The 27,030-nt window shown below is 42.9% G+C and overlaps 1 protein-coding gene across 1 annotated transcript in view; it reads left to right on the forward strand.

Moving 5' to 3' along the window:
* The window catches only part of F13B (coagulation factor XIII B chain), a 265,588-nt gene that overhangs the window by 172,656 nt on the left and 65,902 nt on the right, over positions 1-27,030 (forward strand). Inside the window, exons 7-8 of the mRNA XM_069642698.1 lie at positions 13,743-13,928; positions 21,043-21,225. Of these exons, the coding sequence (XP_069498799.1) occupies positions 13,743-13,928; positions 21,043-21,225 (369 nt within the window). The remainder of the gene's footprint in view (positions 1-13,742; positions 13,929-21,042; positions 21,226-27,030) is intronic.

A 27,030-nucleotide genomic window follows, 5' to 3' on the forward strand; every position in this document is an offset into this window, starting at 1 on the left:
TTTACACACAGGGTCCTTCCAATGTCCTTGGTTACCCAACCCAGGATACATTTACTACTTATAATGTCCATACCCTGCAGCGCAAGTGAGGCTATTTTGGTGATAGTACCACAGATTTGATTTATACCATAGAAGTGAACCGACTTTTGAGAAAAATAAGCGGTGCCATCTCAACAACGCTTTTCACTTACAATCTCCATGCAGCAGACTTATCCAGGTAGCATGATGTGATACTGTTTATTATAAATAATTAATTGACATCTCAAGCTACTCAAATTAGTATATGGTAGCGTTAATAATCGATACATTGGGAGCTCAACAAACCCAGGAGATCAGGGTGATCCAAATAGCTTGCAGCTCAAATATTGTTAATGGGTTTACGAGCTGCAAATAACTTATCTCACAGTGCCTTCACATTTCTATCTTGCAGTTCTTCCAGAAAACACTGCCTCCTGAAGTACACATTTCTTTGACATGAGAACTTATCTATGGGTTATGGCGATTTAATATGGTCTATACCACACATGTTTATTCCGAATTACTGTGAAGCCTGGCCGCGGAGTTAAGGGCGGTGCTTTTTGCTGTGTTCTGCGCTGTTTAGCCGCTGTGGCTCTGTGGAAACTGCTGTTGCATTGAGACTTCTGTGTGCAGAGTCGTTGCATCTCTATATGACTGCCTTGTGTGTGAACTATTTGAAGTATTTGAATTGCGCGGGTATTACAGCCTGGGAATTCATATCTTCGCCTTTAAGGCGCATGGAGCAGGAAGCCATGCCCCCTTTGAAGCAGGAAGTAATAGGAAGAGGACTGAACCCTTGCGGCGTGAAGCTCGGCTGCGGAGTTAAGGGTGGTGCTTTTTGCTGTGTGCTGCGCTGTTTAGCCGCTGTTTGGCTCTGGTGGCTCGGGGGATCAGGAACATCATAGTGGTCCCAAAATAGAGCCCCTCAGCCTCCCTGCGACTTTTTCATGGAGGTGTGTCGCCGTGCAGCAGTGGTTGGCGTGTGTCCGTTCCGTATAATCCTCCATCCTACCTCAAGAAAGGAGCGGCTTATGAAGGTAACTGTGGAGAGAAAAATCTTATTTGAAATATTCCTTGAGAGGTTTCTTAGACTACAAAGTCCCTCTGTTGTAAATTTTAGCACAGTAACATTAAGTGTGACCCAAGAGGCGTGGTTTGCAGTCGGTTTGCACATCAAAACCTTGCAGAGTGACTAAATACTGATCCGCCCCTTCCTCCTTCCTCCGGTTTACTTCCAACTTGATATCTGGGTCAGATATAGTGCCATTTCACTAGTGCCTGTGTGCGCTTCATTGGTCATTTAAAAGAAAATTAACCTCACCCCCCAAAAAAAGTTAAAAAGGGGTTGTGGTCATCGAATTTTTCTTTTTGTTTTTTTCCTCATCTGAGTGGAAAAAAATAACACTTTTCAAATGAGACTTCGTAGTACTCCAACCCTGGAGAGTTCACTTGACCAGGTTGGTTCCTACCTGGATCAAATACAGGGGCAAGCGGAGGGAACTGGGCCATCTGTTTCATCTAGTCCAGCTCCACAACAAAATCACCCTCTGACGGTTCATGCTCTTGTCCATTCCAATTCGTCACAAACAGCAGGAGTGGATGACACACTCACGTCATTGAGAAAAGGGTGGACATGGGGCTTGGAATACACCATAACAACAAAAAAATACAGAGCAGAATCAAAGATAATTTTCTCAAGAAAAGAAATCAAAGCCTAAATGATGCAGAAGACCTTGAAGATAGAGTGTGGCAAACTACATACTGCACGCAAGAGAGAGAAGAAAGGGTCTCACCTTCGTTTATGGATAATAGAGAAAACACTGCCATAGATTCAAACAACCAAAAAGAGGTGGCTTTGACTTCAATACAAGACTCTCAAGACAGACTTCCTGAAAGCTCACAAAGCACTTTGCAGCAAGCAAGTGAAAGCACATTGTCTGCACTAAGCTTTGTGCTAAATTCGCTGGTCCCAGTATTCAAACTTCTAAAAATGGAAGTCCAAGCTCAAGCTGGCGTCCTGTTAGAATTAACAAACGAGACATTTAAAAGTGAATCAGCAATAGTGGGCCTTAGTACTGTCAGAAATACTATTCTGATTCCGACTCTCAAGGAAACACAACTAGAAGGGGTGAAACAAGGCCTTGACATCGCCCAAATCTACCATCTACGGTAGCGAAAAAGGACAATGACACCACACATGAACTTATCAAAGAACTCTCAGTGAATGCTCCAAAACCATCAAACCCCAGACATACTTCTAGTGAAGAAAGCTTGGACGCCAACCCCTCATTTGATGACACCCCCTTATCCAAATCAATATTGGAAGAATTTCGGAGGCTAGCAAATGTAGTTGTTGACAATGATGTGGTGGGTATGGATAAACCTGTGTTATGCAAGGGTAAAACTATTCAAGGGGTTATTTCCACAGATGATATCTGGACTTCAGCATCCTGTCAAAACTACAAAGGCAAGCAGATTCCGGTCAAGAACACCCCTCCCACAAGTAAAAAGACTTCAGAAAAAGACTAAAAACCAAAAAGATCACTGTGTAAAGAACACAGGAGTAAATCTGTTTCTGAAAAATCTATCATTTCCAGTGTGAAGGGAGCCTGCTGAGGCTTTTACCTCGGCCTCTATTCCATCAGAACTCATCCAGAGCTTGGGTGACACTCAAATAAAGCCGAACGAGCCTTTACCCAAAGAAATTGGGAAAAAGAGCCATCAAATGAGGAAAATTGCAGGCCCCAAGGAAAAGAAGATCCAACGAACAAGTATTGGCCTTCAAACTGACCCACTAGATTCTTCTCCAAAGATCATAAGTAACCAAAATGTGGAAAAGGTCAAGCAAATATCAAACTAGCCCCAATATTTTGGGAAAAAAAACAAATTGGGGTTCAAAAAACCTCTGCAGAATTGGAAAGTGCAAGGGAGATTCCAAAGATGCCTATGAAACTGGCACCAATCTTATTAAAACAGCCTGAGAAACCTGTGCATCTTTCTGGTATAGGTCTCCCTAAACAACCCTCACAAGAAGGAGAGATGTCAGAGAAAATTGTCAGTGCCAAGGATACATGGAATGGCTCAGGGAAATGCAGAGAACTGGAGATCATATGCTGTAGGAGCCCAATGGAGGAGCCAGAATGTATTATCAATAAAGAGCTGGCAGAAACAAAGGTAATAGAAGTGGCAGACTATACAATACCAAAAGTCTGACTATGACATGCCTATATAAACAAAAATAAATCTCCCAGCAGAACAGTGATACTATCTCACCTTAACAAAGTCTCAAACCTTTACCTCTTTGCAAGTGAAGATATTGAATATGTAACATTTCTGCTTAAAAAAGACTAAAATGTTTTGGAAATTGGTTTGAAATCATAAAGAGCAAAGCAAACTATCCTCAACAACAGGACTGAACTGGTCCGGGTAGGCCTCATGCTTTTCGAAGCCATAGAAGAGGATAAACCAAGAGACTGCCCTAATAAGAAAAGCCACGTGGAAAGAGAAGGCGCAAAGTTAGGGGGCTCAGTTGGCGAAATACAAAAGTCAGATTTAAGCCCTTCTCAAAGCGCAAACACAAGTGGAAACCTTATGTCAAAACTCCCCGAGATCATCTCCCAAGTAATCCTAAAATTAGGAGTAGAGACAAACTGTCTTTAGGCAAAGTGGTTTGAAGCTGGTCTGCTGGAATACCCGAGGACCAAGTTTTCTGAAAAGGAAACAACTTAAATAAGAGCTTCTTGGTCCAAATGACATCTTAATATTCCAGGAAACCTGGTTAGTAAATCCGATTGAGATTGAGGGTTTTTCAATCCAAAACCTTCAAACTTCTCAAAAAGCCAAAGGCAGACTGTCGGGGGGTCTACTTAAAGCCTTTGAGAACTCAACCGTTAAACTGATTACCCCATTATGCAACATTGCTGTGGGAATCCAAGCCTGTAAAATAAAGTTGAAAACAAACATTCCACATCCTGAAGTGGTAGTCATTAACATCTATTGGAATCCTGCCAGCTCAAAACTCCATCACTTTCTAGCGGAACTGGACTCTGTACTTATAAAGGTGAAGTCTGAGCATGGACCTAGGAGAGATTTTGTTCTCCTCAGCATTGGCCAGTCCTGTGATAAATGGAAGGAGGTTGCATCGGTTGGCCTACGCTGATGACATTGTGCTATTGGATAGGTCTGCAGTGGGCCTTCAACGTCTCCTATATAAGTTGGGGAGTATGCCAACTTAAATGGGCTTACAATTAACCCCTCGAAATCCAAAATTCTTACCTTCAAACACCCAAAGAAGAAAATTGGATATGGAAATTGGTTTTTGGATGTGAAAGTAATTCCCTGTGTCGAAGAACTCATATATTTGGGCTACAAGATTTTTGCCTCCACTGCTAACAATAAAGTCAACACGGCAATCATAGAGAAAGATTTACAAACAATACCGCAAATGAAGAAGCTGAATACAAAGTATTGTAAATTTTACATCACCAAAGCAGTCCCAGTTCTACTCTATGGCTTAGAAGCAAAGCCATTATTATGGCACAAAAACTGGAACAAACTAGAGGGCCTCCTCTGGAAAAAATCTTTGGCTCTCCCAATGTGCACTCCTATTTCAAGCCTTCGTTTTGAACTTGGTCTAGTTTCTTTAGGGTGCCGAGCAGATTGGAAGCTAATCACATTATATTGTGAATTCATAACTGCAGAGAAGGTTTCCCTTTACTTTGATGTGAATGAGCATCTAAAAAACTTGAGATCCCAGATATTTCTTTGCCTGGAGAAAAAAACAAGAGGAATTCTTAACAGGTTCGAGCTGACCTTGGAAAACCCCCTGAAAGTGAAAAGATCACTCGAATCATGGGGTTGGATAGACATAATTTCCAGCGTGAGATCCCTCAACCCTCCAAACCTATTATTAAAGGTGGAGAAAAAGATAGGGTACCTACCACAATACTTACATAGATTTCCAGACAAAAGTGTAAGAAATAATTTTTTGAGACTCAGATTAAACATCACTCACACCGGGGAAATATTGGCAAAGAGCAACCAGGGGGACCAGGCAAAAAAAACTCTGTGTAAAATGCGAATCTCCCAGCAAACAATCAATAAGACACTTATTAACAGAGTGCAAAGGCACCTGAGAAGCCAGACTTTTGTTATTCAGGAGATTTATGGCCAAAGAGGAGAGCCTAATATCAGAGTTTTTTTGGGACGGACAAGAGATTATGCTAACAGCAACAATAGATCAGGTCCTGAAAATAAGTTCCATCATATTGTAAAAGAAGACATCTGCGATACAAAAAGACTGTCGTTATGTTGGCTGTTCTCTCTTGTGGTACTCTGGCTTCCTTTCTCTTATTTGCTTTTTTTTCCATTGTCTATATGTTTTTATTTCTTGTTTAGCTTGATCATTTTCTTTTGATATTGTCTTTTGTAAAGGTTTGAATATACAAAACGAAAACAAATTAAAAAAAAGAATTACTGTGGGTCACTAAACTTAATCACTAAAGTACATCCTTTAAAAAAGCAATTGTATTATCTGGAGAATGTTGTGCAGGTGCAACGATAGGTCAACATGGCAGCCTCTATATCATCTGCTGCTCAAACCTCCATGGCCAGATGTGACTTCTGAGATGGACTGGTTTATGCTATATGTGTATGTGTATTTACTATTTGTTTGCACATTGTTACATTATGAACATCAGTAGGTTTGAATAAATGCAACATGCTCAGGAAATGCAGGGAGTTGGATTAAGGGAGGGTAGCACTGTGGATCTGCTAGATGTCTCATGTGTTTCAAATTGCTTTCTGTGGTTTAATTGGTACAGTACAAACCTACAGGCGCATCACTGTCCTTATGAGAGGTTTAACCTTTCCTCCTCTTCCCTACTCATTTTCTCCTTCCAGCCCTCGGCTGCAAATCCTGTGTATCTTACATATGATATAATTAAATGTATTTATTTGGATTAATATAAATCTGGCTGTTAAGCCTTGTATATACCACATAAGACATCATAAAAACATCATAAAAACATACACAACTGAAGTTTAAAAGAAAGCATCATTCAAAATTATTTTTAAACATACAATCATAAAACCATGAACATAAAAAACGACACTTACATTTCCCTCCATAAGTTTAAGTGACCATGTCTGTCTTTCATGACATGCATGGAGAAGGTGGGAGTAATCAGTAAAATAGTCTAGATAACATATCCTAAAATCCTTAAGATTTCTGTATATTTCCAATAACATTTTATCAGAAAATAAATAAGATGTATGTCATTGCATTGCATGAATATTGGCCATAAGGACAACAAGTCAGTGCAATCTAGTTGGTTGTTATACATTTTCACAAACTTAATTCTGACCAGATGCAGACCATCACAAAGGATCGAGATGTGTTTAAGACTTTCAATTGTGTCCTCGCCGCATAGACGGCATTTGCGGTTATTTCGGGATATGCCCATTTGACTGCCCTTAGCTTCCAATGTATCACAAATATTACATTTCAGCAGGAGGTATTGGCGCAGAATCCCACTATTAGGGTTTGCTGCAATGTATGCTGGTTTATGTTGCTGCTCATTGACATAGCCAATAAAACAACCAGTGTTACTATTTGAGGCCACTGGGACAATTCGATTCTCGTGATTAAACATTTTCAGCTTCTGTTTTAACTTAAATGTGATACAAGTGACTGAGATGGTATTTGGGAAAATATCTATTTCAGTCTGCCATCGGTCATATACCTTGACTATACTACCAATAGTACCCAGATTCTTGTAGCTCTCCAATTTGTGAAATGACCGGATGTAATTTACTATACATGTGTCATTATCTAGTCTTTTCAATTTGGTCCGACTCATGGACGTTCTTTGAATGAAAATAGAAGATATTCCTCTGGCCGAATTCTAAATATAAGAAGTCAATGGATGGGGCAGATGGCATGCGTAATAGTTTTTGTAGCATTTTAGCTTCAAAACGAATTTGTTCACCTCCATATCCATGACCCCAGATTTCCATTCCATAAGCTGCACTGGGACTATTTTAATGGAATATAGCAAGAGGATGGTCTGTATAGATATAACTGCATTTCTCCCAATGAAATTACTTAGAACGTTGACCATAACCATACATTTGGCTTTTATTTCTAGCCAGTGAGCATTCCATTTCACGAGACAATCAGCAGTTAAACCAAGATATTAATAGCTGGTTACTAATTCGAGAGGGGTCCCATCCTAATTCCATGCCATTTTGGATTTCGCTTTCTTCGAAGGTGGGAAGATCATAACCTTGCTCTTATAAATATTCACACTCAGGCCATTTTGGGTGGCATAGGTCCCCCAATGAGAAATTAAAACTTTGAAGGCCCTTTGGTGTGAGATCAAATAGTATCAGGTCGTCAGCATAGGCTAACCAACTGATAAACTCAGTACCCACTTTTGCCAGGCAATGACATATATCCTCAAATGCCTTGTTCCAATCCACTAGAAAATGATTAAATAGTGTTGCAGCAAGGATGCAGCCTTGTTTGACCCCTCTGTTTAAACACATAGAACCTGACAATTTTCTTCTTCCATCTAGACGTATCTTTACTTTGTTGTTATTATGAAGCAGCGTTGTCATCCTTAGTAGACCTGCAGGGTTCTTCCACTTAATTAGTTTCACCCATAGTCCCATGCACTTGCGCGATCTGAATGACACCTGGCCTAGTAGGATCGTTGTCTGTCTCCCCTTTGTTCCCCCCTCCCTGCCTCGTCGCACCTTGAAACACTTGTGTATAGGTGCGTTACAAATGCCATATCATATCATATCATAGTCGATTTTTCAAAACTGAGTCGAAGGCTGCACTAAAGTCGATAAAGAAACAGTAGACTGCAGTCTCGCGTCTCAGTTCGGAGTATTCAACTGCTGATACTAGGGTTAGGATGTTATGACTAATGGCAAATTGTGTGCGGAAGCCAGTTTGATAAGGGCCCAGTATATTATTAGTGTCGATCCACTCTGAAAATTCTGGCAGATGTACTCAGGCAAAACTCTTAGCAGGAACTTCAAGCATTGCAAGCATGCGGTAATTGGTGGGACTGTTCTGTGATCCTTTATTGTAGATCGCTAGGATATGACTTTCATGCCAAGTGGGAGGAAGATAACCAGTTTTGCCTATGTCAAGGAATAGTGCATGTAAAGCGCTAGCCCATAACTCAGGGGATGATTTTAGTAAGCCATTACATATGCCGTCTGGTCCAGCAGCACAGGACTGATTGAGGTGTTCAGTCAAGATTGTAATATCAAGAGGAGAGGTTTTACAGACCCATTCAATTTGCGGGATAACTACTTTCTCTTCATCTGGAGGTGCTGACCCGAGAGTGAGTTGGATGTGTTCCACCCAGGCATTTTCTGGAACACCATTGACGGGTAGGGCCTTATTAGACCTATCTCGGAGTTTATTCCAGATGGCAACATTATCGTTTGTTTTGGCAAGGCCAGCAATTTTCAACCACCGCGTTTTTTCAACACAGACTTTATGGGTTCTTACCCATAGCTGGAACTCTTTTTTTCACCTGTTTGATTTCTAGGTTAGCTGATTCAGATCTGCTGTTGCCTACTGAGGGATACATCAGAGGTTTAATAACCGCTCTCAATGTTTTTTTTGCAGCCGAGATGGCCAGATCGAAATCTATATGTTATGTTATTGTCTTGCTACAACGTTCTGAGGGGGCCTTATATTGCCCAGGTTTCTGTATAAGTTCTCTAATCGAAGTTAACGAGTGAGGAAAGGAAACTGCAATAGGCGCATGGGTCGAGGACATGTCTGAATAGTCACGTTTTGGGTGAGCTGACCGTGGTCTGGGACATGAACTTTTCTTTGAAATAAAAGCTTCCATACGAATGTTTCAAACAATAATCAGTGATGTTATTTAAAATAACATCTTGAAATTGAAAGGCTAAAAATATTTACAACGGGTGAGAATGTTATTTGACATTTACAGGAACGGAAATGCATGATTGTATTTCTATAATTATCTTGCATCGACAAGATAACAAACAAAGCTAAAGAGGTCTAATTTAAGGTAGAGAATGAGAGGGTTGGTATGGTGATATTGCCTTCATGATCATCAGTCTGACTTCAGAGCTGCCAGAAGCATGGAAACTGCTCTCCTGAACATCCGTGAAGACCTGCTCTCCAACCTTGATTCTAACACATCCTGTGTCCTCATCTTGCTTGATCTCCCTTCCGCCTTTGGCACGGTCAACCATGCCATCCTGCTCAACCATCTCCGTGATTACCTGGGTATCACCGGTCAGGCCCTGGCGTGGCTGGCTTCTTTTCTCTCTGACCGTCCCTCCAAGGTCCAACTTGGGTCCTTCCTCTCCGCTATCTTTTTCTCTACCTGTGGTGTCCCCAGGGGTCTAACCTCGCTCCCTGGCTGTTCAACCAATACCTGCCACTTCTCGCTCACTGCATTGCCGCTCTATGCCCCAACTTTCAGTGCTATGCGGATGACACTGAGCTTATTTTCAGGCTACCCTCGGCCACCTCCTCTCCGTCTCTCATCACTGACTGTCTGCTATCCAGGAGCGGTGTGCCGCCAATGACCTCTGCCTTAATGCCAGTAAGACCGAGATTCTCTACTCATCGGCACACCCACTCTCTCCTTTCCTGTCTCTCTCTGACCAGCCTCTCTTGGCCCTCCTCCTCCTCCCACCTGCAGGGCTAAAAACCTTGGGGTTGTCTTTGACTCCTTCTCTCCTCACATCTCTGATGTCTCTAGTCACCACCAGCTGCACCTCCTTAGAGGTATTCTTCCTTTCCTCACCTTCCCCCAGAAGCTCTCTGTCTCCAGAGCTCTGGTTCTCTCCAGGCTGGACTACTGCAACAGTCTCCTTCCTAATCTGCCTGCTTCTACTCTCCACTCTCTGCAACTCATCCAGGACAGGACTGCAAGACTCTTCCTTGGCCTCAAGCCTAGGGATCGTATCTCTCCAGGACTGAAATCACTGCACTGGCTCCCAGTGGCTGCGTGGATTAAGTTCAAAACCCTCTGCATTGTCCACAAGGCCTTCTGGGGCCTGGGGCCTCAATGCCTTCAACTCTCTCTTCCTAAATATCTTCCTTCTCAAGCTCTTTGCTCATCCTGCTCCAACTCCCTCAGGGTCAGTCGCTTCTCCAAGCAACAAGCTGGTGGTAGATCTCTTTCTTGAGCTGGGGCCTCCCTCTGGAACAGCCTTCCTGCCTCCCTGAAACTTGAGGAGAACCATCTCCGGTTCCGGAAGCACATCAAAACCTTCCTCTTTGCTTCTGCTTTCTCTCCTCCTCTCTCCTGCTGAATTTCTGGCCGAAATTGTACTGGTTACCTGGCCACCCTCTGATCTCAGGCCGAGGTCCCTTCCTCCACCAGTTACACACCTGCACTGCCTCCCTGGCAACCCCCGCACTTGGGGACTGTTTTATGTATCCCTACAGTCTCCCACCAGCACTTGACACCTCCTGATGTCTGCACTTCCCTTGAACTTGCCACCAGCTGGCCCTATTTCTTTTATTGTTATTTATTCTATTACCCCATGTACTGCACTGTCCCTTTCCCATCTCCCACTTTGCATTTTCCCCCTTCCCCCTTCTCCTGCACTTGCGCGATCTCAATGACACTCAGCCTAGTAGGACCACTGTCTCTGTTTTTCCTCTGTTCCCACTCCCTGCTGCATCGCGCCTTGAAACACTTGTGCATAGGTGCGTTTTAAATGCCATATCAAATCATATCATACACAAAGGTGTGTATGTTGAGGAAGGGTTCCTGGATGATGGCTATTGAGTTTTATTTAAGATACAATCCAATAACCTGATCTTTACCTCTGTTAATAATTATGAGGCAATCCCAAATTTCAATGATGAATAAACAAAACTGTGTTTTACAATTGATGACACTTTCCCTTGATGCTATCTAATCTAGCACCAGTGGTACCTACTACACCATGAAGCTGCACACATTACTCTACCAACAATCCATGAGGGCAGAAATGCCATCAAAGGATTCTTCTATGATGTTGCCCAGTTTCCCAACTTAATTTGTGCCTTGGACTGCACACATGTGCCAATTGTACCTCCTCCCACCCACATGAGATAGAGCAAGTGTACAGGAACAGGAACATGAAGTAGCAGCATACACTGAATGTGCAAATTGCATGTGACACTGACGTGACATCACAAACTGATGCACAAGGTTTCCTGGCTTTACACATGACTCAGAGCAGTACCCTCCCTGTGTACATGGCCAGACACATGAGATGGGTGTTGTGTCACACTTCAGAGGGATAATGTGTGAATAGAAGGCCTTCAGCAGCCATGAACACTCCCAAATGTACAACCACATCATCTGACACATCCCACAACCATGCTCCATATACCCAGTCAACCATACACATCATCCCCATATGTAGCTGGTTATAAAAATGAAATGCATGCACTGAGTAATGTCTCACCCAGATTCTTGCATGTGATGCCGGCTAGTCACTCCTGCCATATCTACTGAGCCCATACCTGCAGAGAGGCTCAATAATGTGGCACACATTTGAACAGGTTGCATCATAGAGCAGCCCTTCTAACTACTGAAAGCCAAGCTATATTGTCTACAGAGGAGGGTGGAGCTCTGATGTATGCCCCCAACAAGGTTGGCCACACTGTCATAGCATGTTGCATGCTCCACAATCCTTGCCTGTGGCATAATTTGCGAATGCCCAGAATGTTAACATCCCAAAAGACAGTGGCGATGATGATGAAGATAAATCCCCAACCATGTGACAAGCATGGGATGTCCCAGAAGGGCAGATCACAAGACAGTGTTTAGTGGCCTCATTTCACTGTGTGAATGCAGGGGTGGACATTGATCAAAATTGGACAGTTGTGTGTGTGAATATTGCATTATGTGTTCTTCGAGTGTGCCTCTCCATTGCCCCAGGTCTCTTGCATTATTTTTAAAGAAAGGGCGCCTGGTTACATCCCTGCTCTACTCAGGAGGGTGAACATTTATCAAGTACAATTGAGCAAGGTACTATGAACCCCTCGCACACAATACACTACTTCTGATAGTGAGGCTCCATATAGATGGCCCCTGAGAAGTGTCCTATATGCAGCCTCATGCCTCATCAAGGGACTATGCAGATACAACCACTTCACCCCGGCCCTTATTGACCTTCGCTGGCTCTCACTGCATGCACAAATCACCTTCAAGTCTTGCTGCATCATCTAAGACAGTCGCCCTCAAGTCACCCAGCTACCTCACGGAGAAACTCATCTCTGGTGGACGGCACACCACCAGAAGCCAGGACCGTGGAGACTTGAAATCTGCTGCTGAAAAAAAAGAATGGACCTGAAAACAAGCCTTCTCTGCCTATGCGCCAAGACCATGGAACCTCCTCCTCAACACCTAGGCCATCACGTCGCACCTCAAACCACCTGACTCACTAGACGCCACCTGCACCTCTCCACCCCCGCCACCTGGTACAGCTGTAACCCTCCTCTGTGCTCCCAGAGTGCTGTAAAGCGCTCTGTTGCTTCTGGAAGATAGGTCTGCGCTCAATAAATATAATAATAATAATAATAATAATAATAATAATAATAATAATAATAATAATAATAATAATAATGTGTTTTCAGTTACAATGTGCTGCTATTTCTGCATTTAAAGAATATTTGTTCAGTAACACTGGACAAAGCTACAAACTATGCCGTGAAGTAACTGATGAAAAATTGCCCTTTTTGACTAGAAAAACGGCCCCACTTTCACCAAAATACCTGGACAACACTAGCAGGCTGTGCCTGGACCTCCGGTATTGCCCTGTATAGATGCCAGTCCAAGCTTGTCTACAGGTCTGCTCTGCTTATTTTCCTTCAGTCACCCCCCTCCCCCCACACACCCCTTCCCTTCTATGTTTCCCTTTACGCCAAGCAGCCAAACACGTTGTTACAAGAGATACATCCATTGTACACATTTCAAAAGATACATTCGGAAAAATGCAAGAGCCCAAACGAAAAAGTGTGCATTATGTGGGAAACAGGCAGGCAGGCAGGCAGGGAAGCTCTCACACATTGTGAGCTTTTGTGTTGAAAATGTTACGAGCTATTTAGAAAGGAGTTATGAGCGGGGTAAATTGCTCCAAACAGAATCAAAGTTACCACTAGTGTGAACGAGTGAATCCCCCGGTAGTTATGAGTTGTTGGTCCCAATTCTGAAATCCTGAAGAACGTCACTGGGAGTCGAGGAATTCACCCTTGAGGCCACACCAATGCAGGTATTAATCTTTTTTTAAGGTAATATCACCACTGTATAGGCTGGAGGTATTACCTCTTTATGGGTTTGCAACTCATCATCAGAAATTCGGACAATAAACAGAGGTAATTATGTTACCCATTTGTTAGTTACCTCCATCTCCATAACGAGGCACACGTCTTTCCTGTTACAGACACTTGTGAGAAGACTTACTATATTGTAAAACTTGAACTTTTTAACAGTACTTTCACTGCGTTATATTTTTACTGTTCCGAAATAGTTTTGCACTTACCCCGGTTATTTGTACGTGTTATGTTAACAGATGATGCTTTATTTGTTGCAATTATTTAAGACAGCAGGGCCATTTCATTATCACTTTCTGAATTCGTATGTGTTGCATCGTTTGACTTTTGCAAGCCCTGGCCTCTAGAAATTAACAGAGTTGGGAACGTGTTGTTGTTACAGAAGTCAAAGAAAAGGTGCAGTGTGGCCTCCCTCCTTCTATAGAAAATGGAGAGCCAGTTCCCACTTCCGAGGCCTATTATGCCGGCGACACCGTGGAGTACAGATGCGCGCAGGGCTATGAGATGCTGGGGGCGAAAGACATCCAGTGCAAACGCGGGAAATGGCAGCCGCCTCCCAAATGTCTGGGTAAGTTCCACGGCATCAGCCTTTTCCCCTTTGCAGATTACTAGCGATTTAAAGGCCGGTACCAAGTGTGATCATGATAGCATGATAGCAGGACTCAATGAGTACGTTACATTGTGAAGGAAGACGCATTCCAAAAGTTATTCAGATGTCAGTACATTCTGTAAAGCAAACGTCTTTCCAGTGTAACTATTTCTGAACAGCGCCACTGGGACGTTTGAATGGCATAACTAATAGTGGCCTGTACTCGAAAAAAAGGAATTTGGCAAATGGCTATCTCTAAATAGTGGATACGTTATTCATGAGTCCTGCAAAAAATATTATTTCTCCGTTTGCAAAATAGTAGGCTTAGTCTGTGGCACGAAGAGCACCAGAGCAGAACTTTTATTGTGTTACAATGTAAATGTTACAATGTCTTTTCACAAAATTTGTATAATAGCAGTAGAAAAAAAAACGAACATTTCTATCTAAACTCTAAATCATTACATTGTAAAAGAAAAAAAAAACAATGTCTTATTAATTTCATCCTAAGAGAAAAAAGAAACTGAAATTTAAAATAAAAAGAAATCAAAAACAAACCAAATCACATAAGTCACATCTCACTTCATGAAATTACTTAAAGAATCTAAGTTCACGTAAAAAAGTTATCACCGCCCAAGTCAGTACACTTTCATGCCCAGAACTAAGACTATCCCAAAAAGATTGGTGCCCTGATTCATGGATTCTTTGCGGCAAAAAAAACGGGATTTGTGCACCATTCTGCCCGCAAATCCCTGTTTAACAAATGGGGATTTGGAGACCAAGCCTTCTCCACAAACTTTGCAAACTTTTCCAATCTGAGGGAGCAATTTCCTGGACATTCGACAAGAATATGTTGTATGGTCTCCACACAGGCTTCTGTGCAGCGTTGACAGATATTATCCCTATAGATTTCCTTGTGTCTTGAGTGGAGAATTTCCCTTGCGGGTAGGAGCAGAACTAGCCATTAGCATTTGCAGGAGTGAGAGGAGGCGGGGGCAGCAAGCATAGGTGGTGCCAGTCTGAATGAGGAAACAAAAGATCGCTAAAAGCAGAAACAGCAACACCTCCTTGACGACCCAGGGCCTTGCGCTACGTTTGATAGCTGGGCATCCTTCCACCTGTTTCATGACGTTATGGGGCAGAGTACAGGCCAACCGCTGCCTGCGCCCCTGCTGGAATGTTGGCTGTGGCAGAGCATCTGTGCAGGGGCAAAGCACTGATGAGGAAGGTTCTTTCAGGTTTTTTGCCTGGGAGCTGGCCACACAAACAAGCTGATTAATATGTATCCGAGGTATAACACGAGCTATTTGGCATTTGCTGGTTGGCTGGTTTGTAATCACTTGGCTCTCGCCATAATGTAGCAGGGGAATCTAGATGCCTTGATCGCTGTCATTAGAAAGGCTGTGTTATACGTCAAAGGTTCAACGTAAAAGGGTCGAATGACAGAAGGGTAGAGTAAAAAGGACCAAAAAAAACGGTCGAATATCTTTTTTTTTGGTGTAAAAACACCCTTTTTTACCTATAACAAAGCAAAAAAAAGAAATCTACATTTGAAAAAAATTCGACCCTTTTGTTTTCAGTCGTTTTGACTCAACCCTTTTGTCATTCGACCCTTTTGAGTCGATCCTTTGACCGGATACCGAAAGGCCGTTGCACCACAGCCTCGCCGCATTGGCGATGCCCAAGGAGGCAGAAACCCATGAATGGAGGTGCCATTCCTATTGTTCATCACAGGGCATTACCCAGGCATTTTGGACATGACTGCCCTCATGGGCGGGATCAGACCGGTATGCTGATGTATATTTTCATTCAGCGAGGGCACAAAGTGCAAAAACATCATTGTGATCCTCCTGGTTGTGCCAAATCCCAGAGAGATAGCTGATTGGATTGTGTTTGTTCAAATGTTTCCATTGTTGTCTGGGGCAAACTGGGTGTGGGACCAAAGGAGCCGAAGAATTTGCAGTTAAAGTAGAGTGCCCTGGAGCGCAGCACACTAATGCAATGTGATGGTGTTCTGCATGCACTGATGGCTAGAGAGTGAAGGCAGATGAGCATACACAGCGTGGCACTAAACAATCAGGAAAAGTAAAGACTGTGGATGTTATCTGTGCCTGTATAGGTACCTTCTGCAATGAACACTGCAAGCACATCAATTCCTAGGGTTACCTGTACCTACCTAGGATAGAAAACCTGTCTCTGACTCTGGACAACCCTTTATGACACCCAGGAAATAAATCCCTGGCCGGTTCTGCAGTTGTCAGTTTCAGCCTTTAACCTTTAAGTGAAGCCTTTGTCAGGTTTGTTACATTCATTCTATATTGTAATGCCAACAGCACCCTAATCCTCATGTGAATACATTCTTCACATTGCGCAATACAACTTCATTTGAGTAACACAAGCGTGTGCGCACACTTTGGAAAGTCAGACTCAGGAGACAGATAAAGAGGCATGATTTTCAAAGGTTTTATTTTCTCTTCTAATGCAAAAGACCAAATCTAAAAAAAGAGTGCTTCTCAGAGTATCAAGATGGTCAAATATAAAATGAAGTCTTCTGTCCCAAAATCCTATTCTTACCTACTTTCTCTCCCTAATACTTAAACGAAAATACAAACAAAATAATCTGGACATACTTGGGGTCTTGCCCAAGAAAAAGGTATGGGTGCTTGCTCCTGCCCTCACCCACTTTTGGTGTCTCTTTATCAAGGCCATTGACTATGTTGACTGTCCAAGACCATGCAGTTCATGTATGGGCGGACTACAGCCCCAGGCTCCAGCCGGGTCTCTCTCTGGTTACCCTCGAACCCATGTGTCTCTCAGTCCTTTGCCCTTCGTGGAGAATTCATAGTTCCCTGTCCCACAGTTGTGGTACTTTCAGTCTCTTCTTCGCCTACTCTGAGAATTGCTCTTGCTCATTTTCCCACCCTGGTCTCCGTGGATCTTTTCCCCACACTGGGGCTTCTATGTAGCTCTTTTCCCATTCTCTTGATTTGATTTGATTTGAATTCATTTGTATAGCATGCGACATCACCCAAGGGCCTCAGAGCACATGTTCTTGGTTCTTTCACCCGCACAGCAATTCTCTCTGTCTCTCTTCTCCCCACTACAGGGCTCCTTGCTGCTTCTTTCCCAACTCCGGGGCTTCTTGGTTTCAGTCCCCACTCTGGCACTTCTCTGTTTCCCCCCTCTAATTTACTCTCTGCCTCCCTCCCTAATCTAGGGCTTCTTTGTTTCTCCCCCACTCCAGAGATTTGTTCGGTTTCGTTCCCCACTCTGGGGCTTCTCTGATTCTTCCACACACCAGTGCTTCCTTTGGTTTCTCGCCTCACTATGGTGCTCCTCTTTTTCATCCACACACCAAGTCTTCCTTTGCTTGCTTTCCCTACTGTGGGCCTCACTTTTTCTTCCCAAGGCCATGGCTTCCATCTCTGGCCTTGTCTCCCATTCCTCGTTATCCACCGCCTACTTGTGCAGGAAAGGCAGTGCTCCCTGTGAGGGAGATATAGGCCAGCTTCCCCTTGCCTTGCCGCAGAGTCGTTTACACGACTCCTCAGCTGGACTCCGTGGCTGTGGGTGCCTCTTCCTGTTTCCAAATGATTGGTGTGGGAGTTTGTGGATGGCTCCTCCGGGCTCGGCCAACAGAGGTCCTACATTTCCACTTGGGCTGGTACACTCCCCGTCTGGTGTTGCGTCTCTTGGAGCACCCCTCTGAGCATCTCCCTGGGCATCTCACTGAGCATCTCCCAGTGTGCATACTTCTTCCTGATTGGTTCTCTTCCCGATGTGCCTCCAGGAAGCTGTTTTTTCCTCCTCCATTGTGTCTTACATGAGGTGGATGGAGTTTGGGTCAGATGTCGAGGAAGCCATTGTTAAAGGGTCTTCACACACTTTGGCTCCTGAACACCCAACAGATGGTGTCTTAAGTCCCTCTCTGTGGTTTTCCTGTCCCCTAAGTGGGAGTCAACAACAGAGGGTTCTGCTTACCCTGTGCCCTAGGGGGTGGTAATTGTAGCAAGCTCCCCTTCCTAGTCCTAAATGGGGTGGCTCCGTCTTGGGGAGAGGTGATAAGCACCTTGAATTCGTCACAACACCGTCAATTAACCATTGTGTCCCTAGCCTGTATGGATCAGAAATGCCCTAATCTAATTCATTGAAAATGGAGATTATGGAAATCCGCACAGTCCCCTCTCTAAGGATGCCCATGTCAAGCAAGTAGCCAAAAGTAGTTGATTTCAAAAACTATGCAAAATCAGACACAGCGCACCCTTTCTTTTCATTCCCTAACAGCGTCATATTAGTTACTTACTGAAACATGGATCGTTTGTGAAGAACATTCATTCTCTAGAAGCAACAGAGGGATTGGGCACCAGAATCTAACTAAGCTGAGAACATTGGATAAGAACAACATGTGATATCAGAAGAGATAAGACGGATGCAGATATGCACTTTTAATAATTTATATCACTAGGTGGAAGATGTGGTTTGGGGGAAGAGATTAAACCGAGAGGTTTATGGAGAACTACATACCACTTGAGGTGGGACAGCAAGCACAGGGTCATTATCAGCTAACGAGCCATGAAAGATATAAATATACATTTGTAAATAACTGAAAATACTTTGGAGAAATTAAGTCATTGATAGATATACTCTTTATTCTCATTGATTGAAGGATTAAACACACAATAGAGGCACACATATTGACCTGAAGAATAGCTCCTGATGAAGGGAAGGAATTTCCCGAAACGCATTGAGCACATCACAGAGTTCATGGATGGTTCATTTTTGTTTAAATTGTTGTGGTTGGTGAAGTAAAATTGTATATCACACTTATACATATTTATTTGTATAGACTATTGATCTTACTATGCATTATTAACTGAAAACAAAGAAGGAAAAACGCATTGATTAGATTACACTATAAATAGGTGTGCAGGGGACGGCAGTGTTCCACAAGAGTGTGGACACCTGCTGTCTTTCTGATTTGTATCACAACCTAGTGTCAGGGTTGTTATTTCTCCCCCGCACCCTACTATTTTCCCCAAAACAAGTTGAGCTGATAATATACACTACAGTGTGCTCCTAGACAACAGTTGTTTGCATAGCATCACACACCTTACAATCAAACACATGTTGAAACGTAGATGGTCTAGAACATGCAAAGCAGGCTTTACAAATTACTTCAAATATGGAGTTTAGTGGTTAGAATGCACATGCTTGGGTATTAGGTAATAATGTCCCCATACATAATGTCACCATACATAATGTCCCCATACATAATTTCCCTATACATAATGTCCCCATACATAATGTCCCCATACATAATGTCGCAGGGAAAAGCCATTTGCGACATTATATGTGGTGACATTATGTATGTGGACCGGTTGCAGGGATGTCCCCTACTACCATTGTAAAACAAATTTGGAGGTTGCAGGGGTGTCCCCCGCATGTTCAGTGTAATAATGTCTCCACAAACAACAGCGACTTTTTTGTCAGGAGACATTTTTGTGGGGACATTATTACATGGAACCCATGCTTGATGGTAAGTCTATCTCCACTTTTGTATTTCTTTTTCCGGATGTTTATAAATGTACACATTTTGTGATCAGCCAACCTACTTTGATGTGCAACCTAGTCCAATCGAGCATATGTTAGTCTTTTTCAGAACTGTGACATAAATTGATTTAAGTGTTAATTCCTCAGGTTATCCTGCTTTTATGAAAAATATCCACAGGACAAAAGGGCAGGTGTTTGGCAAGTAGAGTACGTGTTTTAGGCCTCTCCGAAATACAGTTATCTCAGAATGCTTAAATAAGATTGGTTTTCAGCCCGCAAATGCCTGCCACCCCCTTCTGAAATGCTGTGGGTACTATTTTTGCTATGACCAGCACATGTGGAAGGTGAACCAACTCAAAACCGTTTGCCTCCAATCTCCAAATAATATTCAGAGGCTCAACAACTGTGAACCCCCCATTATTTGGATGCTTCTGACCCACTTACATATTGGCACTGTAATAGCTAGAACCAGTTCCCATGATCACGAGCCTGTGCAGTATCACACTCTAACAGCAGTGCTGACCTACTATGAGACTTTGCAAACTGAACATGATTGGCACAGGCATTTGCTAACCTAGAAAACACAAATCATGTTTGACCTTTTTAAGTCAATGGGCCTCATTACACGGAAGGCGGTAAGGGTTAACGGTCACCGGCAATGGTACCGGTGACCGTTAACCCTTACCGCCTTACTACGAGGTCCCTTTGCGGGTTGGTACTTTAATGCCTGCTTTTTAGCAGGTGTTAAAAACCAACCCGCAAAGGGGCCAGGGTCTTAATTACGGTACCGCAATTTGCGGTACCGTAATTAGCACGTTCCCCATTCCCATTATGCCCTATGGGGCAAAAATGGGAATGGGGAAGGGCAATGGGGGAAGGGGGAATTACCGCCCCGCCAACCTTGGAATAGGGCGGTAATTCCCCTTTCCACCAAGGCGGTGCCGGTATTTTACCGGCATGGACCATGGTGCTAATAGCACCTTGGTCCACCGCCGTCCGTGTAATGAGGACCAATGTCTAAATAAAGGCATTCAACATATATGGCCACATCTCATCTGCGTCTTGCAATCTAAGGAAATGATATCAATCTACAACTGGAGTACAATTGAGGAATCTTAAACCTATTTTAGAAATAGCATAATGTTATATTCCTTCATGTGTGAGTGGAAATGTTTATCTTTCATATTATTGTTTAGAACCTTTCCAGTGAGATCACACTTACATCAGCTACCACAATGCTAGAGGATCAGGAGCCTGTATAGTGCACAGCGTCAACATCCACCTCCTCCTGTCTGAACCCCTTATTAATCTGCTTAGATTGTACCACATTGTCTAAGAAACGTTGTTAAATGACACACCAACCATCCTCTTTGCATTCAGATTCCCATAGTATTCAACAAACTTCTTCCCTCTGTCTTTACTTTATTAGGGTATTGAAAGCTAGCAGGCATTATATGCACAGCACATCACTTAATACCGGCTGTTGAATAATTGATGCATGGTTCCTAGGGCTTGATATGCTTTCAGATGTGTATATCTCATTTAGAAAACACAGAGCAATGCCGACCCCCACCTTCAATCAGAAATGGAGACATTGGAGGTCCACTATTGACCAGCTATCCAACAGGATCCTCGGTGGAGTACAGCTGTCACAACTACTATTTAATGGAAGGTCCGCGAACAGTTCACTGCAACCAAGGGGTGTGGTCAGCACAGCCTGTTTGCTTGGGTGAGTTCAGTTCAGCAACAAAAATCACAATTTGTTTTTGCTCATGCGTTGCTGTGTGGTGTGAGTGGCTGCTGTAAGGTTTGCATTCATTTTTAAACCGTACTGTATGTATCTTTTCATCGTTGATGTCTGATATAGGTTGTGAATATTCCTATCTGCAAACATGTATAGAATATCATTTGGACACACATACACACTACCTGTGAGGAATTGAAAGAATAGCACCTTTTAGCTGTATTGCAATCAACTCTTACTTGAATTATTTTACCTCCAATATCTCTGGGCGGCATGAATGCTGTTCATTGCAGATTTGACATGAAATAGGCCTTGTTTTTATACCTCCCAAGGGCATCCTCTTTTACAGTGAATGGAGGCCTCGAAGCAAGGCGTATTGCTTGTATGCCTCTATTTAACGTGTGCTCCATTTTCCTGCTCGTTCAAGGAATCTGAGTCCGGCTAAGCAGATTGTGCATTCTGCTTTGTTTTCCTCCTCCGTTTTGAAGGAGCACACAATTTTACGCCTGCATGAGATTTGTATGCAGACACAAAACAGATGGATTCCAATGGACTACAACTTGCATTTGCACCTGCTCCATTGCAGGTGGATTCCATTGTAATCTATACTAAAAATGAAAATCGTAATTTGCAGGCAGAGTTTTATTTCTCTCGAAATGGAAAGTAAATCTGAAGTGTAAAAGCGTGTTCACCTTCGATTACTCTACAGTTTCCACGCTGCTTTGAGAGCGATACAAATTGCATGCAGGAGCCCCAACAACATGTAAGTGCAAGCTTTGGAGGTCCCCTGTATTCAATTTCCATTGTTCACAAAATTGGCCCCTAAGACAAAAAAATACCAATTAACACATTGTTGGAAGAAGGAGCAAACAAATGACAAGCACAAGCTCTAGGACTTTCTGACCCTTCCAAATGCAAGAATGTATAACCACAGCCAACAACAGCAACCCATAAGTATCTCCAGAAGATCCATGCCAAGCCAGCATCTACAAATCTATAAACCAACAGCTAGACATGTCCCTATATTCCAATCACTCCTCAATTCAAAGATATAACAAGGCATCGTCCCACAAGCTTTATAGTCAATTGTTTGACAGTCATAGTGTCGAAATCCAAAAGTTTAGACACAAAAGGATCGAAAACATTTTCTTCGAATGCATTTTTTTTTGTGGGGGTTTCCCCCACAAACCGCCGTTTTTTTGGGAAAGACCACTAATTTCACTATACGAACCAACAAAAAAAAACATTAACATTAAAAAAATGCATTTGAATTTTTTTTTCCCGATCCTTTTGTTTCGAACTTATTGTATTTCAAAACAATGTTTTCGAAACTTTGACGGGACACCATCCCACAAGTCTTCAAAACTGGGTTTTCTATGTCTCTGATCTAAAAACAGACCAAGCAAGCTCCCACATCATCTCCAACAAAATCCTGGAGGAATTAAATTAAGAAACTAAGAAGATCAGACTCAGTCCAGCCAATGTCCCCTGGTCTTGTCTTAAAGCCTTACCCATACTGAGAATAACTGTGCCTCAAGATGGTGAACGACACAATCCTACTCATATGACAGAACTAACATTTCAGTGCAGTACTTACGACCCTTAACAGGATTCCCGACTAATCACAAATATCTCCATTACACCAACTAACCAATTCACAATGCAATGTACTAGATATGGGAACAGAAATGTATCTACCACACACAAAAGGCCTCCATTTTTAAGTTATGGAATCAGATTCATGCTTCAAGTGAAGGACAATTCTCCCTATACCTTAATAGACCCGAGCCTATCAACACGACATTACTTGGTACTGTAAAAACAGCGCTCCAATCCAAAACAGTTTAGCTATATTAGTTCAATTTGCAAACACCTACATGAGCTTATACATCTGTTTTTAAGGATTTTAATAAAACATTGTTCTTAAACGTGGTATATTTCATTAACACGTCTTTTACAAAAAAACAAATTACTCTTATATAAAATGATTTTTGTTCTTATATTGTCATACTCATCTCCCTGTTCTACAAACGTGTGTTTCATGACATAATCAGAATTCAGATCATATAAAAGTGTATAAAGTACTCCATGTTAGATTAAGAGCTTGTTGGCTTGTTGGGACCACTTGTAATGATTATTGACAAATTATTCCCCCATGCATTGCCTCGATAGAGTTGGTTACAATAATGTTTCACAATGGCAACAAATGATAGAGAAAATATGAGGGACCCCAAAGAATATAAGAAAAACAACCCAACCAAGAGCAACATTGATAAACCATAAACCAAAAGGAGAGAAAACTCCACTCCATGCTACACTTCAGGAAGGACCTGAAAACCCCATCCTTCAAAGGACATCTTTCCAATCACTGAGCTGTCACCCTATTTCTCCCTGTTTGATCTCCCCTACTCCCTGCTCCTGCTACCCAAACCAACTCCTCTTCAACCCCTGCAACCGACTTGAAGCCCCCTAGGTGTGTCTCCTTTTTGCACTGCTCCCTGGCTTGTGCTTTATAAATCTCATACATACTTACATACATGGATTCAAACGTTTTTTCAGATCAACACATCTTTTTCTCTTTATTAATATTATTAGTTATCATTAGGGTATTTATTGAGCACAGACCTACCTTCAGGAAGCAATGGAGTGCTTTACAATCATAGGGGGAAGAACACAGTGAGGGAAGCAGAAAACAAGGGAGCAGGGAGCTAACAATAGGGGAGGCTGGCCAACTGGCAGCAGGGGATATACAAGCAAATAGGAGAGGAAACAGTGGGGAGCAGATCACCAACTCTCAGGTAGGATGTAGAGTGGAGGGTGTGTGGACGTAGGTGTTAGGGAGGAGCCATTCTTGTAGAAGCAAGGGACAAATCTGATGTTGATGTGGAAGAGGTTCCAGAGTCTAGGCGCATAGACAGAAGAGGCCTTTTTCTGGTTCTTTCCTTCCTGCATGAGCACTTCAGACTGACAGATTTATAGAGGATGCAACAGGATTTTGAAGATGATACAGGCTTGCGGTGGCAGCCAGGTTTAATTTTCATTGTCCTTTACTGAGTCGTGCGGCAGCATATAGGATACATCGAAGGGGTGCCAAGGTATTCACTGGAAGGCCTTCCAATGGAGCATTGCCACGATCCAAATGGAAGAGGACCAATGCTTGACCGGCAGATCTGAAGATGTTTTCTCGGGTGAAGAGCTTGATTGTACGCAGGAGAGAAAGTTGGTACCATGCTGTTAATATCTCCCTTGCTATGTGCTGTTTGAAGGTGAGGTGGCTCGGGCAGGTGACCAGCTTGGGCATGAATCCCTCGAACTTCATAGCAGAGAGCCAGGTCTGAATGTCAGTGTGTTCAGAGTTGTTGGTCAAGAGCAGTAATTCAGTCTTGGATGAGTTGAGCTGCAGGTGAGCACTGGACATCCAGGACGGGATCAATGTGAGACAGGCCTTGAACCTGGGGATGTCTTTGATGGAGGATATCTTGAGGTTGATCTGCATGTTATCTGAGTATTGTTGGATGTGGAACTGTGTGTGGAGTGAGGAGGGTTCAGGGAAGTTCCATGTAAAGATTGAAGATTTCAGGGTACTGGATGGATCTTTGCAAGACTCCACAGCTGATGAGTAGAGTTGATGATCTGGAGGAATCCATTCGTACAAACTGTCCCCCCTTTATCCCATAGGGGATGGAAATATTGCAAGAGGAGGCTATTGAGTACATTAATCTGTTATGCTGGAAAAAATCCCCCCCACCCCAAAAGCCTGCATATGGATTTCTATGTTGTATTTCTATATTTCACAATGTGGGCCTCTATTGGTTAAAGGGTTGAAATAGTCATAGAATTTTAGCTCTCTTATTATGAGTGAAACTTGCAAGCAAGGACTGTGTTGAGCAGCTACTTCAGCTGTCCCAGACGTACATGGTAGGGCATGAAGTCTGCACGCATGTGTTTCTGCCAGTAATTCACATATGTCCTCAAACGAGTAAATCTTCTCTATATAAGTTGCTACAAATAATAGTTATGAAGCAGTACATGCCTTCCTACAAATAGGCAAATATATCATGTATTTGTATATCTTGATTCCAAGTAGTACAGTTCTACTCTTCAGCACTCTAGTAAATGGGATGTTAGGGATTGCAGGGTGTGTTGTACATCATTTACAGCCTTGGAAATGTGGACTCAACACACCCTGAGCTACTTCTAAACATGTGCAGAGAATATGGCAGCAGAATAATACTTTGCAACACTGTATGCAAAAGTGCAGGGCAGGCTTCTCTAATTGCTTGGCAACCCAAATCCAAACTTGGACATTCAGCTTGCTAGCAGCACTACATGGAAACAAAACCCAGGTGCTTGGAGATATGTCAGCTTTCCCCTTGTTTTCCCAATTAGTCTACCCTTTCTCATCGATAGGCCTCATGCCAGTGTCTTGTATTTGAAAGCTGACCTTGCCAGTCTGCACTGTCCCGGGACATTTGAGGGAGTGTAGGCACACCATTATCTTTGCTTCAGACTTCATGAATAGCCCTTGTTTGTGATCTCTTTGTTACGTGTCAATACCAGGAAATTGCCCATATTGACTGTGCATTTAACACCATTTGATTCAATTATGCTGGGTGCAGTTGCTCCTCTTGGCCTTTCGAGGCTTGCTCACTCTATCCCATATAAACTTCATGGTCTTTTAATTGTCCAGTATTTGGCATCCATAAATGTTCTTGTTCCTCCTGATCTTTGGGAAATATGTCCTTGCACATGGTATGCTTGTTAGACTCCCTTTGTGCTTTTCCTTCATCTCTCGAAATAGCCTCTTTGGTTTCAAGCCAATGTACTTCTCTAATTTGCAAGGGAAAACAACTTCTTCATAATTTTTCCATTTTAAGATCCTGGGCTCGCATTTTGAGGTAGCTCTGTTAATTGACATAAGCCATTTCTTCTAATGTTCGTCATAAATGTTGAATATATTCCTCTTATAAGCAAGCTTCTACGTTTCAGCGAATTTACAATTATTGACCACTGAGTCACTTCGCTCTTCTTTGTGTGCATCAGTACTGCATCATGGAGTAAATATTTCTCTTAGTGCTTCAGTTACATCATCGTTCTTATGTATTTTCAGATCATTTCAGCATAGGTTCTTATATATTCTGTAATATATTGTTTTGCTGTCATCAGGCTTTGTTTTAATGCACATCCATTCTGTTCATGGCTGCATTTCGACAGCTTGGCAAAGTTCATCCCTCTTGGTAACTTTCTTCCACTAAGTCAGCTTGCAGGTACACTCTGAAGGGTTGTCTGAGTGCATATCGTTCTCATATTGTCGACGAGGTATAGATTCTTTGCAAGGATTCAGGCATGGGTTCCCCATCATGGCTCTTCATCTGTCATCCCAATATGATGGTGGGAAGGGGGCAGGGGACTAGGGAGAAGACCGGTACCTCCACCTCTACAGTGGTGTTTGGCCAACCTCTGTGATGAGGGAGATGATCCCGATACAGTCTGCTTGAGCAGTGGTATTTGGCTGACCACTGTGTTAAGGGAGATGATTCCTGATATACTTTGCTTGAGCAGCAGTGTTTGGCTGACCACTGTGATGAAGGAGATGATTCCTGATACACTGTGCTTCAGCAGTAGTATTCGCTTGGCCACTGCGATGAGGGAGATGACCCCTGATGCACTCTGCTTGAGCAGTGGTATTGGCTTGGCCACTGCGATGAGGGAGATAACTTCTGATGCTCTCTGGCTTCTTGGTTTGGCTTCCCTGACCACACCCAGTGTTCCTGCCATTCAAACTACCTT

This window comes from Ambystoma mexicanum, chromosome 1q (genome assembly GCF_040938575.1).
Source record: "Ambystoma mexicanum isolate Mex_15411 chromosome 1q, UKY_AmexF1_1, whole genome shotgun sequence".
Lineage (NCBI taxonomy): Eukaryota > Metazoa > Chordata > Amphibia > Caudata > Ambystomatidae > Ambystoma > Ambystoma mexicanum.